This window comes from Erpetoichthys calabaricus, chromosome 16 (assembly GCF_900747795.2).
Source record: "Erpetoichthys calabaricus chromosome 16, fErpCal1.3, whole genome shotgun sequence".
Taxonomy (NCBI): domain Eukaryota; kingdom Metazoa; phylum Chordata; class Cladistia; order Polypteriformes; family Polypteridae; genus Erpetoichthys; species Erpetoichthys calabaricus.
Genome location: NC_041409.2, coordinates 101,199,093 through 101,212,779, shown reverse-complemented (window position 1 = coordinate 101,212,779; position 13,687 = coordinate 101,199,093). Strand labels below are relative to the sequence as shown.

Below are 13,687 nucleotides of genomic sequence, written 5' to 3'. Positions count from 1 at the left end.
GGATTCTGTATTCTAGTTTCTCCGGCTTCTTCAATAACATCCAGCTATCCCTGTTAAGGGGTCACCTCAGAGATGAGCAGATGGTGTCCTGGATAGTGAACTATCTGTCAGGCAGACCGCACTTTGTGAGACTCAAGGACTGTGTGAGGAACACTGCAGCACCAGAAGGAACAGGCCCATCTCCTTACTCTGTACACCTCCAGCTATAAATATAACAGCAGGCAATGTCACTGGCAGAAATTACCAGATGACTTAGGGGTTGTAAGGATAAGGGGGATCATACAGAGGAGAGGAGGCGGCAGGAGAACATGGAGAACTGTCTGCAATTTAACATCAGCAAAACCAAGGAACTGCTTATTGACTTCCACTGCACCAAAGAGCCTCTGTGTCCAGTCACTATTCAAGAGTGGATGTAGAGGTGGTCCACTCCAACAAGTACTTGGGGGTCCAGATCAATGACTGGACTGGTCTTGGAACACAGAGGAGCTAGAAAAGAAATTGCAGAGCTGACTCTTCTTCCATAGGAGACTGTGTTCCTTTAACGGTCAGTGTGGTGGGCTGGAGACATCACTTCAATAGATGCCCACCGAGCCAACAAGGCAATTAAGAGGGACTCTCTCAGAAATGGGGTGCCCACTGGACCCCCTGGATGTCATAGAGGAGGAGAGAATGAAAACAAAACTGAGTGCCATTAAGAACGATGCTGCACATCCTCTCTGTGACACATCAACAATGAGGACCTTCACAGAACGAATCATTCAGAAGAAGAAACACAACTGGGGATCCTTTATACCAACAGCAATATGGCTGTATAGCGCCTCACTCGGATTGGGACTGTCGAGTCAGAAGTTGTATTTCTTTTGAATCTTCTTGCTTTATAGTCATTCTGCTGAATGTTCAGAACATAGATAGATAGATAGATAGATAGATAGATAGATAGATAGATAGATAGATAGATAGATAGATAGATAGATAGATAGATAGATAGATAGATAGATATCTGTCTGTCTGTCTGTCTGTCTGTCTGTCTGTCTGTCTGTCTGTCTGTCTGTCTATCTATCTATCTATCTATCTATCTATCTATCTATCTAATCCTGCCAACTATGCTATCTATCTATCTATCTATCTATCTATCTATCTATCTATCTATCTATCTATCTATCTATCTATCTATCTATCTATCTATCTATCTATCTATCTATCTATCTATCTATCTTTTAGGCCCTTTCATCTATCTATCTATCTTATAGTTCCTCTCGCACTTATCTTTTTTGCTAGCTGAGACAGGTCGAAATCTAAGTAGATATTAGTGTTAATGTTTGCAGTGCACCATACAATGCATATGTCTCTGTTATATGCCTTTTGGTATGGGTTTCATAAAAGCAGTGTTAATGTCTGTGATGTACCATTTGTTGGAATGACAAAAGGCATTTTATTCCTGCACATGTTTGTGATGCGCCGTCTGTTGGAATGACAAACACAGTGCATTTTGTTATTACAAGTGTTTGTGATACACCATCCATCTATCTATTATGTAGTGCCTTTCACTTCTATCTATCTAACAATCTATTATGTCTTTTCTATTTATCTATCTACCTATTTTTTTATTTTAAGAGATACTATAAAAAGCCAAATTTACCCCTGGGGACAAATAAAGTCCTATCTAATATAATCTAATCTAAGAAGAATGCCAAGAGCCAGTGAGCCCTCTAGTGGTTGGAGTGGTGAACAATAAACTGGCAAAACAAAAACAAGAGCCAGTGGAGCCTTCTTGTGGCTAAGGTGTGGATCTATGAGCATAAAAAAACCCTCTTAGCCAATAAGCCCACTAGTGGCTAAACTCTGAAACTACAGACATAAGAAAAACTCCACAATCCAGTGAGCACACCCTAGTGGTTGAGGTGGTGAACTATCAACATAAGAGGAGTATTCCTTGCCTAAGAATTTTAAGAGCCATTGAAGCCCATACCCAGTGATTAAAGTGGTGAACTAGAAACATAAGAAGAATGCCAAGAGGCAGTGGTTAGGGTGATGAACTTTAACTTTAAGAAAAACAACAAAAGCTTCTGAGTTGACCCTAGTGGTTAAAAGAGTGAACTATACATATAGAACTTTAAGAGCCATTGAGGCCCCCATGGATAAAGTGAAACAATAGAGAAATGTGCCAAGAAGCAGTGAGCACCCCCTAGTGGATGGGGTTGTGAACTATAAACTGACAAAAAACACCACAAGCCAGTAAAGTCTTCTTGTAGTGAAAGTGTTAAACTGCAGAAGTAAGAAAAACACTCCTAGTCAGTGAAGACCCCCTAGTGGTGAAAGTGCTAAATTACAGACATTAAAAAGTATCAAGAGCCAGTGAGCACACTCCAGTGGTTAAGGTGGTAAACTGAAAACATATGACAAGCAACAAAAGCTTAGGGAGTCCCACCTAGAAACAACAGAAAAAATGGCAAGAAAGCGGTGAGCACCCCTAGTGGTTGGAGTGGTGAACTAAAAATCACAAGCTAAAGAAGCCAGAGAAAACGTCAAGAGCCATTGAGCTCCATCTCATGGTTAAGATGGTGAACTACAAACATAAGAAAGATATCAAGCACTAGTGAGTTCCTCTATTGGTCAAAGAGGTCAATGATAAACATAAGAAGAATTTTAAGAGCCAGGAAGTCTCCAGTGGCTAAAGTGTGTAACTGTAGATATACAAAAAACACCAACAGCCAGTGAGGCCCCCTCACGGTTAAGGTGGTGAAGTGTACACCTAAGAAAAACACCAAGAGCCAGTAAAGGCTTCTTGTGGTTAAAGTGTTACACTATATAATTAACTATTGAAGTTAAAAAGCACACCTAGTCAGTAAGGACCCCTAGTGGTGAAAGTGTTAAACTACAGACAAATGAGAAGCCCTCACAGCCGGTGGGTCCTAAAGTACAGACATAAAAGATGTGCTCCGATCTGGCAACCCCCTCTAGTGGCTAACATTTTAAACTGCAGACATAAGAAAAACAACAAAGAGGCAGTGAGCACCCCCTAGTGGTAAGGGTGACAAACTATAAACAGAAGTCAAGCATTCCTGTCCTCTGTGGACCTCTAAGTGGTGAAAGTGCTAAACTACAAATATACGCGAGGCACTCTCAACCAGTAAGCACCTCTTAGTGGTTTAAGGTGTTACACTACAGACGTAAGAGTAGTCCCCCAAAATGGCTAACGTGTTAAACAGACAAAATGTGTTGCCCCCTAGTGATTATGGTGGTGAACTACAAACATAGGAAAAAACACCAAAACGCTTTCACTTGGGTGCATCCTCTTATATTGATAATCGTTGAGATGTTTGGAGTCCATATGTGGTCAGTTGATTGCACCGGTTAGGGATTTGCTCCAGCAGACCCCCGCAACCCTGTTCAGGACTAAACGGGTTAGAAAATGTCTGACTGAAGGATTAGGGAAGGCACACATCTGTCTATAGAAGGTCCAGTTATTGACCATGACTAAGCCATGAATTGCCTGCAGAGGTCTGAGACCAGAGGCACAGATCTGGGCTGCAGCACTGAAAGACCCCAAGAGTGCAGTGGTCTGGGAGAAACTTCCAGAAGGACAACCCTCTCTGTCACACTCCACTGATCTGGGCTTTACAATGGAGTGGACAAACAGAAGGCTCTCCTCAGTCAAAGACAGACAACACTTGCAGTCTTACTTGGAGTTTACGTAAAAGGCAACTAAGGGACTCTGGGAAATGAGATTCTCTGGTCTGATGAAACCAAGGTTAGCGTCAAGATTGGGGGAATCCGAGTGCCACTCTTCAGCTCGGATAGGGAAACCAGAAGACCTTTTACATCACACGTGGGTCACGACCTCTGAGGACATGCCCATAATACCCATCATGTGCCTTAACAATGGGTGCCCAGTCAACAGAATCATTGTGACGTCGCCTTTGCCTGAACCTGTTGTGTAGAGTAATGTTTACTGCTTATTGTGTTCTAGAGGAATTGTAAATTGAAATTAAATTGTAAATTGACATTAAAGCGGTTTATGTGACCCAGTCTTGACCAGCTTTCAGCAATGCTTAGAACCGATAAGAGCTGGGAGCAAAAATGAAAACGAGAAAATGTCCTGACTTGAGGGTCTCGTTTATCAGGGAGTTACAATGACGTGGGAAACTGTCCACTAATAGCATCCCCCTGTAATTAGCTGTGTAGGTAAGAAGTGTATGCTGCAAGGACCCACGTGCTGTGAGGGATGGCCAGCATCCTTACCCGGGCCGGGACGCCTTCGAGGTGGAAGGACAGGGGGAGACAGCTTAAACAGGGCTTTGTCTCCCCCCAGGACACTAGATGGCAGCAAACCCAGGCCCTTCATGGGTGCCCACACTGCATGCTGGCTATTGTAGTCCCCGGAGAGAGCCTTGTTGGCTCCCATGGGGTCCGACAGGGCGAGCTGTGGGTTATGGGAGTCGCTACTCTGTTGGGCTCCAACCTCACCTGGAAGTACTTCGGAGCTACAGTGTCATGTCACTGGAAGAACTAGATAAGAGGAGCTGCCTGCCTCAAATCAATGAGCCAGAATCGGGTGACCAGTGACAGGGAGAGAAAGAAGAAAAGAGTCATAATAGCGATGGTGTATTACTTATACATGTGGCTGTGGTGGGAAACGCTTATAAGAAAGAGTTTCCCATGAATAAAGACTCTTTTGCCTTTCAACTTGTGCCCAAGCCTGCTGGTGTACAGTGTCTGAGGAGCTGGAGCGCCACCTGGTGTCCACGGCACGTTAAAGATAAAGGCTTCACCTGCCATCATCATAACATCTCCGTGACTTTATCTTTGACTCGTGTCCCGTTATTTTTAATTTTCTTTTCATTGCTTTTCATTGGTTAATTGAAAGGAGTTACCCTTGCAGTCCCTAAATCTTGTCTTGCTCCTATTTACAATTTGATACAATGAATGTATGAAATGCATCCAATAGGGCAGAGCTTCTCAGCCGCTGCAGTCTGTGGGCCACAATTTGCTGTTGGCTTATAATAGTAGTGTGTCACACGGAGGGTCCGACGATTGCATTCGATTCACCACTACGTGACTCAAATGCCTTCCGCAACGCTCAAAGATGCAGACGTGGGATGAAGTGGGCTACAACACTAGGAAAGTTGAGAAACACTGCTTGTCTTTGAGAAAACTATCCCTCATTGAGGGTCTTATGTAACATGTTTTGCACCCTGATGAAGCGTATTGCTTTAAAAAGGGCCTATGGCCAAGCTCACCTTGAGTTTGACTCCCCTGCGCCAAACCAAAGTCACAGCAGAAGGAGTGTGTTGAGGAGGAAGTCAGGACCCCCCTCACGTCCAAAATGGAGTCATCCACAATCTTGGACAAACCGCTTACTGCAATGGGCTAGGGGTAGTGATGCCATCACGTGTCACTTTCTGACATGGCAACAGGTTGGCAATATGGTGGCACTTGCTAGAACACAAAATGATGTACTGGCAAAATTCTAGAGACGCTCAAACAAAACTGATTTTGGATTCAAACCCCCAATTTTAAAAATACGAGACCTCGCCGACAAAATGGTTAAAAATGAATCAACACAATGAATCACAACAGGCGGCCCTCCGGGAGTCAGACTCTTTCACCAGACACAATGCAGTTATAAGACCACCACAGAGAAAACACACAGAAAGGCCTGGGTGGTCACGTCAAGTGGGAGCCATCATGGGCGATACGGCAAAAAAAAACAGATAAAAGGGTCACCTGACAAGACGACCTCGACCAGGTCTCCCTCTTGGATGTCGGTGGCCGACTTCACCAGCTGCAGGATGTTGTCCGAGCTCGGGTCGTGACGGAACAGGAGGATCTTATCATACATCCCGTAAAAGCCACATTCTGGGAACTGGAAGTGGGAGAGAAAAAGATTATTACTGAGGCATATTGCTTAGACGTTAATAAAATAAATGTCAGCAACTCAGAATGATAATGGATGACAGCAAAAGCATGGAAGCAAGAAAAACCCATAAGCATTAAAATACTATTAAAAAATAAATGCCAGCAGCATAACAGAAAGACAGATGATTGAAGAACGCCCACACTGATATATTGTTATTATATAAAAATACCGTCACCATTATGAACATGTTGTAATCCCGGGACTCACAAGTTTAAAAAACTCAAGAAAGGGGCCTGAGGATACGGAGAGTAGGGCTAGGCCTAAAACGCAAACACTGGGCTGGGGCCTACGCTCACAAACAGGCCTTAGCCCTAGAAAGGCCATTTGGGAGAGGGGAGCCATTTAAAAACTCCTGGCCTGAGGAAACAAAACTATAATCATGTAAAGGATGAGAACACAGAGGAGTTTGCTACTCATCGGCCAATATTTGGAGTGTAATTTACAGGCACGCAAAGAAAGTGGCAAAGAGAATGCCCCCCTAATATGGACCCGATAAACTGGTCTGTTAATGGTGTGTGACACTCAGACAGTTTCATGTGAGGAGGTTCTGCTCACTGATGATAATGATGGCCCCCAGTGCAAGGTGACAAGTGGCCTAATGATGTGCACAAGTGTGTTAGACTTTCACAGGACTCTGCAAGGACCCTGGGACCACCGCTGCGCTTCAAACTCACAACACAACGGCACGCACACAACTTCTAGTCTGTGTGTTTCAAGGTTTTTTAATTCCTTTCTCAAACCTTTACACAGGGCGTCAAAAAACTCCGAATTTAACCAGTCTCTCCTCCGCTTCTTCGCCAAGCTTTGTCTTCCTCTTCCTCACTCTAACTTCCCATACTGAAGCAGGCCTCTCCTTTCATGCGAAACCCAAAACTGTGGCTCGCGAGTACTTCTGGGTACGTACAAAGTAGGGCTCACGAATCCCCTCAGTGCCCCCTGGTGGCACTTACGGAACCCAACTGGGCTGACCTAAGAGAACTCCAGTTCCCAATATGCCCTGTGGGTCTCCGTAGTGGTAACTAAAACCCAGGGAGGCTGCCACCTAGTGTGTTGGGGGAGACAATGCCCTGAATGAATGGTCTTCCTCTGTCCTTCCATGATATTGGCATCCCTGCCAGGTAAGGATCCCAGTTCAGCTCCGGCTGGGATGCCAGTCTCTCACCACCCTGTAAGTCTATAAACCTCTAGTGTAGGTGGGCTTCAATTCCCTATAACTGTACATCCAAAGGAGAATGAATCTGAATCAGAAAAAGGCAGGATGTGCCAACATAGTAATGAAACAAAATGGCATCTAAGAACTATTCCAAAAAACAAAATGATTGTGCAAAACAGAAGTAGAGGTTTATTCTTCAGGGTGAAAACTTTCCATAAACACATTTTAAAATGACAGAAAAGAATGATTTGTCTCAGAAACAGTGTGACAGAATTGTGACAATGACACTACAACCTTCCATATTAACTCAGTGAGCGGCACTAAGTGTGTCTTCTCATTGGATAGTGGCGACCCCTAGTGGTTTAGGGCAGTCAGTCATTTTCTAACCCGCTTTGTTCTGAGCAGGGTGTGTGGGTGTGTGTGTGTGTGTGTGTGTGTGTGTGTGTGTGTAGGTATGGTGCTGGAGCCTATCCCAGATTATAAAGCAGACACTCAACACTTCAGCCTGCCTTGTCACTGTCTAAGGTTTTTCTATTAAGAAAAATATCAAAAGTGTCTAAATATACTGTCATGTGTGCCACCCTCTGAGCTACAGTACGTAATACCACTCCAGGACGAGGGGGGCGCCAGCGTTAATCATGTCCTCGTCCTTTGCCTCCATGGTGCTGATACGACAGAAGTGAGAGCAGCTGACCCCGCCCCTTCCTGTCTCCCGCCTATAAATCACAGGGTGGCCAGAAGGAGGCGTCGCTCTGTGATCAGCGCACACCACAGGACGGAGCTCAGAGGAACAAACGCACCAAGCCAGGACCGGACCTCTGATTTTGGTGCCTGTTTGATATCTGATTCTGTACCGTAGAGCGCTTCATTTTTTTTTAGGTTTGCTTTGATTAATCGGCAGAACAACCTGGGTTGGCACTTGAACATTTACCATTTGGACTTGTTGGTCCTTACTTGACTACAGTACAGAAATCCCAAATAAAAGCTTGAAAAAATGGGGAGGAAAATGTAAAACAAAACCAATTCATGATGACAGGTGTTATTCTTTTAATCATAATAGTAATACATTTCATTATATAGTGCATTTCCCGTGCTCAAGGCTTTTATCAGGATCTTTAAATGGTTTTATTATTATTATTATTATTAGATGTCTTTATCCAAGCCGACTTACAAAGCAAGCAACAAAGGGACCGAGAATACGATAAAGAAGGCGAGCAGAAGGGAGCAGTGGTTGTTCTGTCACCAACAGGACTGAGACAGCAAGACACACCTCAGTATCCCAAAGTCTTTGTCAGTACAACAGTAGCCATCCTGTAGAAGAGACACCAAGCAAATCCAAAAAATGTTGTGAAACGACACGTTCACAAAAGACACCTAAACCCAAATAAGCTGGGTGCTGTTCGACTGGACAACGGGAGATCACTCCATGGTTTTGGTGCCAGAATGGAGAAGCACATCTGGCGAGTGGAGAGACGGTCAGCAGACAGGCAGAGGCAGAACGGGACATCTTGAAGGGACGTGAGGAGAGACAGAGAATTTGGATAATTAAGGAGGAGAACCGCTCAGGGAACCATCAGCCAAGATGAGAGTTTCGAATTGGATCCTTGCAGCAACAGGAAGCCCAGTGGAGAGATCAAAGGAGAGGAGTTAGTCAGCGAGAAAACGAGCAACGGAGGACACCAGTTGAGCAGCTGACTACTGGAGGAGCTGGAGAAGTCTGCTGAAGAAAGTCCCATCAGGAGAGAGGATCGGCGACTCAACACGGATAATTAGAGGAGAAGCCTATTGGATATCACAAAGAGAAAATGGCAGCACTGGATCATTGAAAGTACACAGTATGCAGCCCTGCAGGTGCCCACTTGGGAGACCCTACTAGAGGGATACCGCCACTTAGTGTACTGGGGGGGCCACACGAGGTCCTGAGAGGTGGTCTCCCTCTGTCCTTCCCTTTTAATGGCCTCCCAACAGGGAAAGGTACCACTAACCGACCTGTCTATCCTTCTCCCTCTGTTACAGTGACCTCCCGACCAGGTGAAGAACCATCCACTCCGGCCAGGATGCCAGTCAATCTGTGTCATCTCTGACAACTAATAATATTACAAAGAAGAAGACTCCGCATGATGGCTGAGTCAAAGATACAGGAGGAGCAGAGGGGATTGTGTCCTGGCTGTGGAGCAGTAGACCAGCTCATCTACCTGGCACAGTTAGATGGGTGATGTCAGAAGACATCATTTCCAGTGCCGGCCCCTTTGCTGACATCACTTCCGGTCCAGAAGACATTACTTCCAATTCCGGCCCCTTTGATGACATCACTTCCTATACAGGCCTTTAAAGCCTCCATCTTTGTCTCGTGTAATCAGTTCTGTTTTGGACTCAGTCTTGTGAACAACTCTTGAAAATGTACTACATTTGCCGCCAGGATACATTATACGGGTGGCTGCCCCAAACCTTTATGATGTCTGGTGTGATTCTTTGTGATATTACAAATATTATTCCATCTCTGTGAAATCAAGATCTGTTTAGGAGTTCATTGTGGTCCAGCATTTCTAAAACGTTCCACCTTTTCTGGGATGTGCCTGGTTATCTCTGCCTGAACGCCGTCTTCTAGAAGCTCCTAGCAGGTCAGGACAGCTCATGACTGGTGAAGTCAGAAGGAGTCTCCTAAAACTGAAAACTGAGAACGTGCTTTCAACTCCTAACAGTAGGAGCAAATCTGAGATTTTGGAGCCACTCAGGCCCGTTTTCCTTCTCTGAGACGCGTGATAAACACGGCACAGACTTTTTATGTTTTCTGACTCTTTTCTTTCTCTTACGTCGATTAGCCACACCATGAAGATTTGGGAATTTAGGGGATGCTAGACTGAAAGGAGACGTGGAGATCCGTGAGCAGCAATATGGTTTTCATGTCAGGCAAGAGTCCTACAGATGTGATGTTTGCTTTATGAGTGTTGATGGAGAAGTGCGGAGAAGGACAGAAGGAATAATTGCATTGCGTTTTTGAGGAACTGGAGAAAGGGCTTGACAGGGTGCCAAGAAAGGAGTCAAGGTGCTGTATGAGGAAGTCAGGAGTAGCGGAAAAGTATATGGGTGTGGTGCAGGACATTTAGGAGGACAATGTGACTGCTGTGAGGTGTGCGGTAGGAATGACTGCCTGCTTCAAGGTGACAGTGCGGTGACATCAAGGATCGGCTCTGAGCCCTGACCGGTCTGCAATGGTGATGGACACGTTGAGAGATGAGCTCAGACAGGAGTCTCCATGGACCGTGATGTTTGCGGATGACATTGTGATCTGCAGTGAGAGGAGACAGCAGGATGAGGCAAACTTGAAGAGGTGGAGATACACACTGGAGAGAGAAGGGGATGGAAGGTAATGGAAGGGTGCGACGGTAAGGAGCAGAGGTGGTGAAGGTAAACGAGTTTAAATACTTGGGTTCAACTGTCCCAAGCGACCAAGAGCGCAGCAGAAAGGTGAAGAAGAGAGTGCAGGCTGGGTGGACTGGGTGGAGAAGAGTGATTTGTGATATGAGAGTAACTGCAAGAGCGAAAGGGAAGGTCTATAAAGTGGTAGTGAGACAAGCCATGCTGTACGGTTTGGAGACGGTGGCACTGACGAAAAGACAGGAGGGCAGAGCTGGAAGTGGCAGACTTGAAGACGCAACGAATTTCACTCGGAGTAACGAGGGTAGACAGGATTAGGAATGAGGATATTTGAGGGACAACACAGGTACGACAGTTTGGTGACAAAGTCAGGGAGAGGCGAGAATGAGATGGTTTGGCTACGTGCAGAGGAGACATGAGGGGAACGTCGGAAAAGAATGGCAAGGTGGAGAAGAGGAAGGGCAAAGAGGAGGAGGTTTATGGATGTGGTGAGGGAGGACATGAAGGCAAAGAATGATGTGAAAGACAGGGAGAGATGGAGACGGATGATCCACTGTGGTGACCCCTAAATGGGAGCAGGCGAAAGAAAAAGAAGAAGAAGAAGAAGAAGAAGGACTCTTCCTTTCTGTTATGTCTAGTGTTTGTGTTTGAGTCGTTACTTTATTTGCTTTAGTTTGCCTTGTTAGGCACGCTTTTTTGAATTCATTTTCTTTTTGGCTTTGAGCGTATTTTCGTTAATAATCTTGAAACATTAAAGAACCTTGTTTTGTCAATTGGGCCAGGGGTTTCATGGATTCCCTCTTCTTTTTCAGTCTTTTTTGGGAATTTGAAAAGCCTACTGTCATACAAATAAATATTGAGAAAGTTATTTTCAGTTAACATCTTATTTTTTTATTCATGTGACACGTTACCAGATGTGATGTATTTAAATAGGACCGCATTATCATTTCTCTTCTTCTCTCGACAGATAAAAACAACTTTGTAATTTCTCTTAATGGTCGTTGGTTTTTCTCTCAAGTATGTCCCCGTGGTAGGTTTTTGAGTTTTGGTTTCGACTTTGTTCAGTCAGCAGCTCTCAGGTAACATCTTGCCCCGCGGTTCGAGTTGGTGCTCATAGTTTTGTCTCTGACCTGTCCCATATTATGTCTCGGTTTTTGATCGATTATTTCCTGCCGTTTCATTGCTCACAGTAATTCTCTGGCACATCAGCGTGTCCTGAACATCAGCGCCCTTTCATCAGACCTGTGCGGGCCAGAGGCCTGCTTCTAGAGTTTGGGGTGAGGCTCATTTTTATTTGAGGGTAGATTTTGGGGGAGACGCCTCAATCTGAGTTGGTAAAACACATTAGGGGTCTGTGGCAGGGCAGGATCAGTGGGTGTAGGTGTTGGCAGCGGTAAGTCTGTGCTGTCCCAGAGTGCTTGATGAGGAGACTGGCTAACCAGATTTGAAGGATTGAGCGGTTGAGCTGATTTCCTCTTTGACAATCATGGCACATGCACCCTCGATAGTAAAAATGGAGCCTTAGTAGGTAAGAGGTGGAGATATGGAGATAATAATAATAATAATAATTCTTTACATTTACATACTGTAGCACTTATTTCACCACTCAAAGTGCTTTGGTGAGTGGGGAGCCACTTCAACCACCACTAATTTGTCAAAATGGCGACGGCAGCCATTTTTGCGCCAGTACGCTCATCACACGTGAGCTGTTAAGTGGTGAGACAGCTAGCCAGTTAGGGACACTGGATAATTAGAGGGCAGAATGGATGAGGCAGTGGGGGGGGGCATTTTCACCTGAACATCGGGATACACCCCACTCTTTACAAAGGATGCCTACAGTGGCGTAGCTGGGGGGGGGGGCAAGGGGGGACATCTGTCCCCGGGCACAGCATCCAGGGGGCACCGAATTGATGTTCCCCATTGCATTTTGGCAAACAGGAGGGGGCGCGAAATCTTCAGTTGTCCCCGGGTGCTGAAAACCCTAGCTACGCCTCTGGATGCCTAGGGATCATTTATGTCCACAGAGAATCAGGACCGCAGTTTTACGTCTCATCCAGAGGACGATGCCATGTTTCCAGCACAGTGTTCCCTGTCACTGCATTGGGACATTGGGATCCACACACAGACCACAGGGTAAGCGCCCCCTGTTGGCCTCATCAAACCCTTTTCCCGTAGCAACCCCAGCTTTTTCTCGATGATCTCCCATCCAAGAGGTGGCTGGTCCTGAGCAGGATTAGCTTCAGGCGGATGACCTCTTCTAAAGTGCAGGTAGTATGGCTGCTGGTAGGAGAAGGACTCAGGAGTCTGACCCAGCGGGGTGGTGAGAAGGCAGTGCAGTTAGTGGTCCAATAAGAGGAATGGCGCTCCAGGGGTGGGTTGCTCCCACTGAGCATGCCATGCAGGAGTGATTGGGTGCCATAGGGGTCCTGCTGGACTGACGACAGGAGGCTCTGAGTACCCCTGTGATAGTAGATGCCAGCGTCTTGGTCTGCTAAGAAGGGTAAACTGGAGAGGGGTCTGACCGCAACCCGCCGCACTTGTGATGTAGGCCGCATAATGCCTACAACGTCGGTCACGACACACCGCGTGGGCATGCAGGGGCCATTTCGTGACTGACCTTAGGGACGCTTTGTGATGCTGGGGTGACACCAGGCTTACCTCCTAGTATGGTGGGCTGGCAAGACAAGGGAGAAAGACGTACTGGGCTGGCAGGAAAGAAAGACAAGGAAACCCGATGTCTGCCTTGCTTTATTCTTGGATTTTTAACAAATTGAAGGAACTCATTCATTGCTGCTTTTCATCTTCGCCAATGTGCTTTTTAATTTATTTTTCTTTTAATTATTTATCGATTTTACGTATTTACTTTGCACTGCACTGTTTGCCCTTTGAGTGGCCAGGAATCAAAAAAGCACAAAGCACTCACAGCAGTCTTGTGGTGAGGTGTCCTCATTCTCCATAGTCCATTTCAGGTCATGACTATCAGTGCCACAGGTTCAAGGGTGCCATGCCAGCTGTGGTCAACCTGGGCATCACAGAGGCTCATAACAGCAGGACCATCTGATTACCTTGTGAGGCTTCGCACAATGCTTTAGCATTAGATGCCCACCATCTTCATCCCTTCATTATCAAGATGCATATTAAGATACCACGCCATGAGGAATATGCCACAGGTCTGTAGCGTTGCCACCTATAAGAGGCCGGGCCGGGACGCCTCCCGAATTGAAGGACAGGAGGAG

At 45.8% G+C, this 13,687-nt stretch overlaps 1 protein-coding gene across 3 annotated transcripts in view; it reads right to left on the bottom strand.

Moving 5' to 3' along the window:
* The window catches only part of prkd1 (protein kinase D1), a 242,012-nt gene that overhangs the window by 105,752 nt on the left and 122,573 nt on the right, over positions 1 to 13,687 (bottom strand). For all 3 annotated transcript variants that reach the window (XM_051919991.1, XM_051919990.1, XM_051919989.1), the window contains one exon: positions 5,728 to 5,866. In XM_051919991.1, the coding sequence (XP_051775951.1) occupies positions 5,728 to 5,866 (139 nt within the window). Of the gene's footprint in view, positions 1 to 5,727; positions 5,867 to 13,687 lie in introns of those variants that run through there.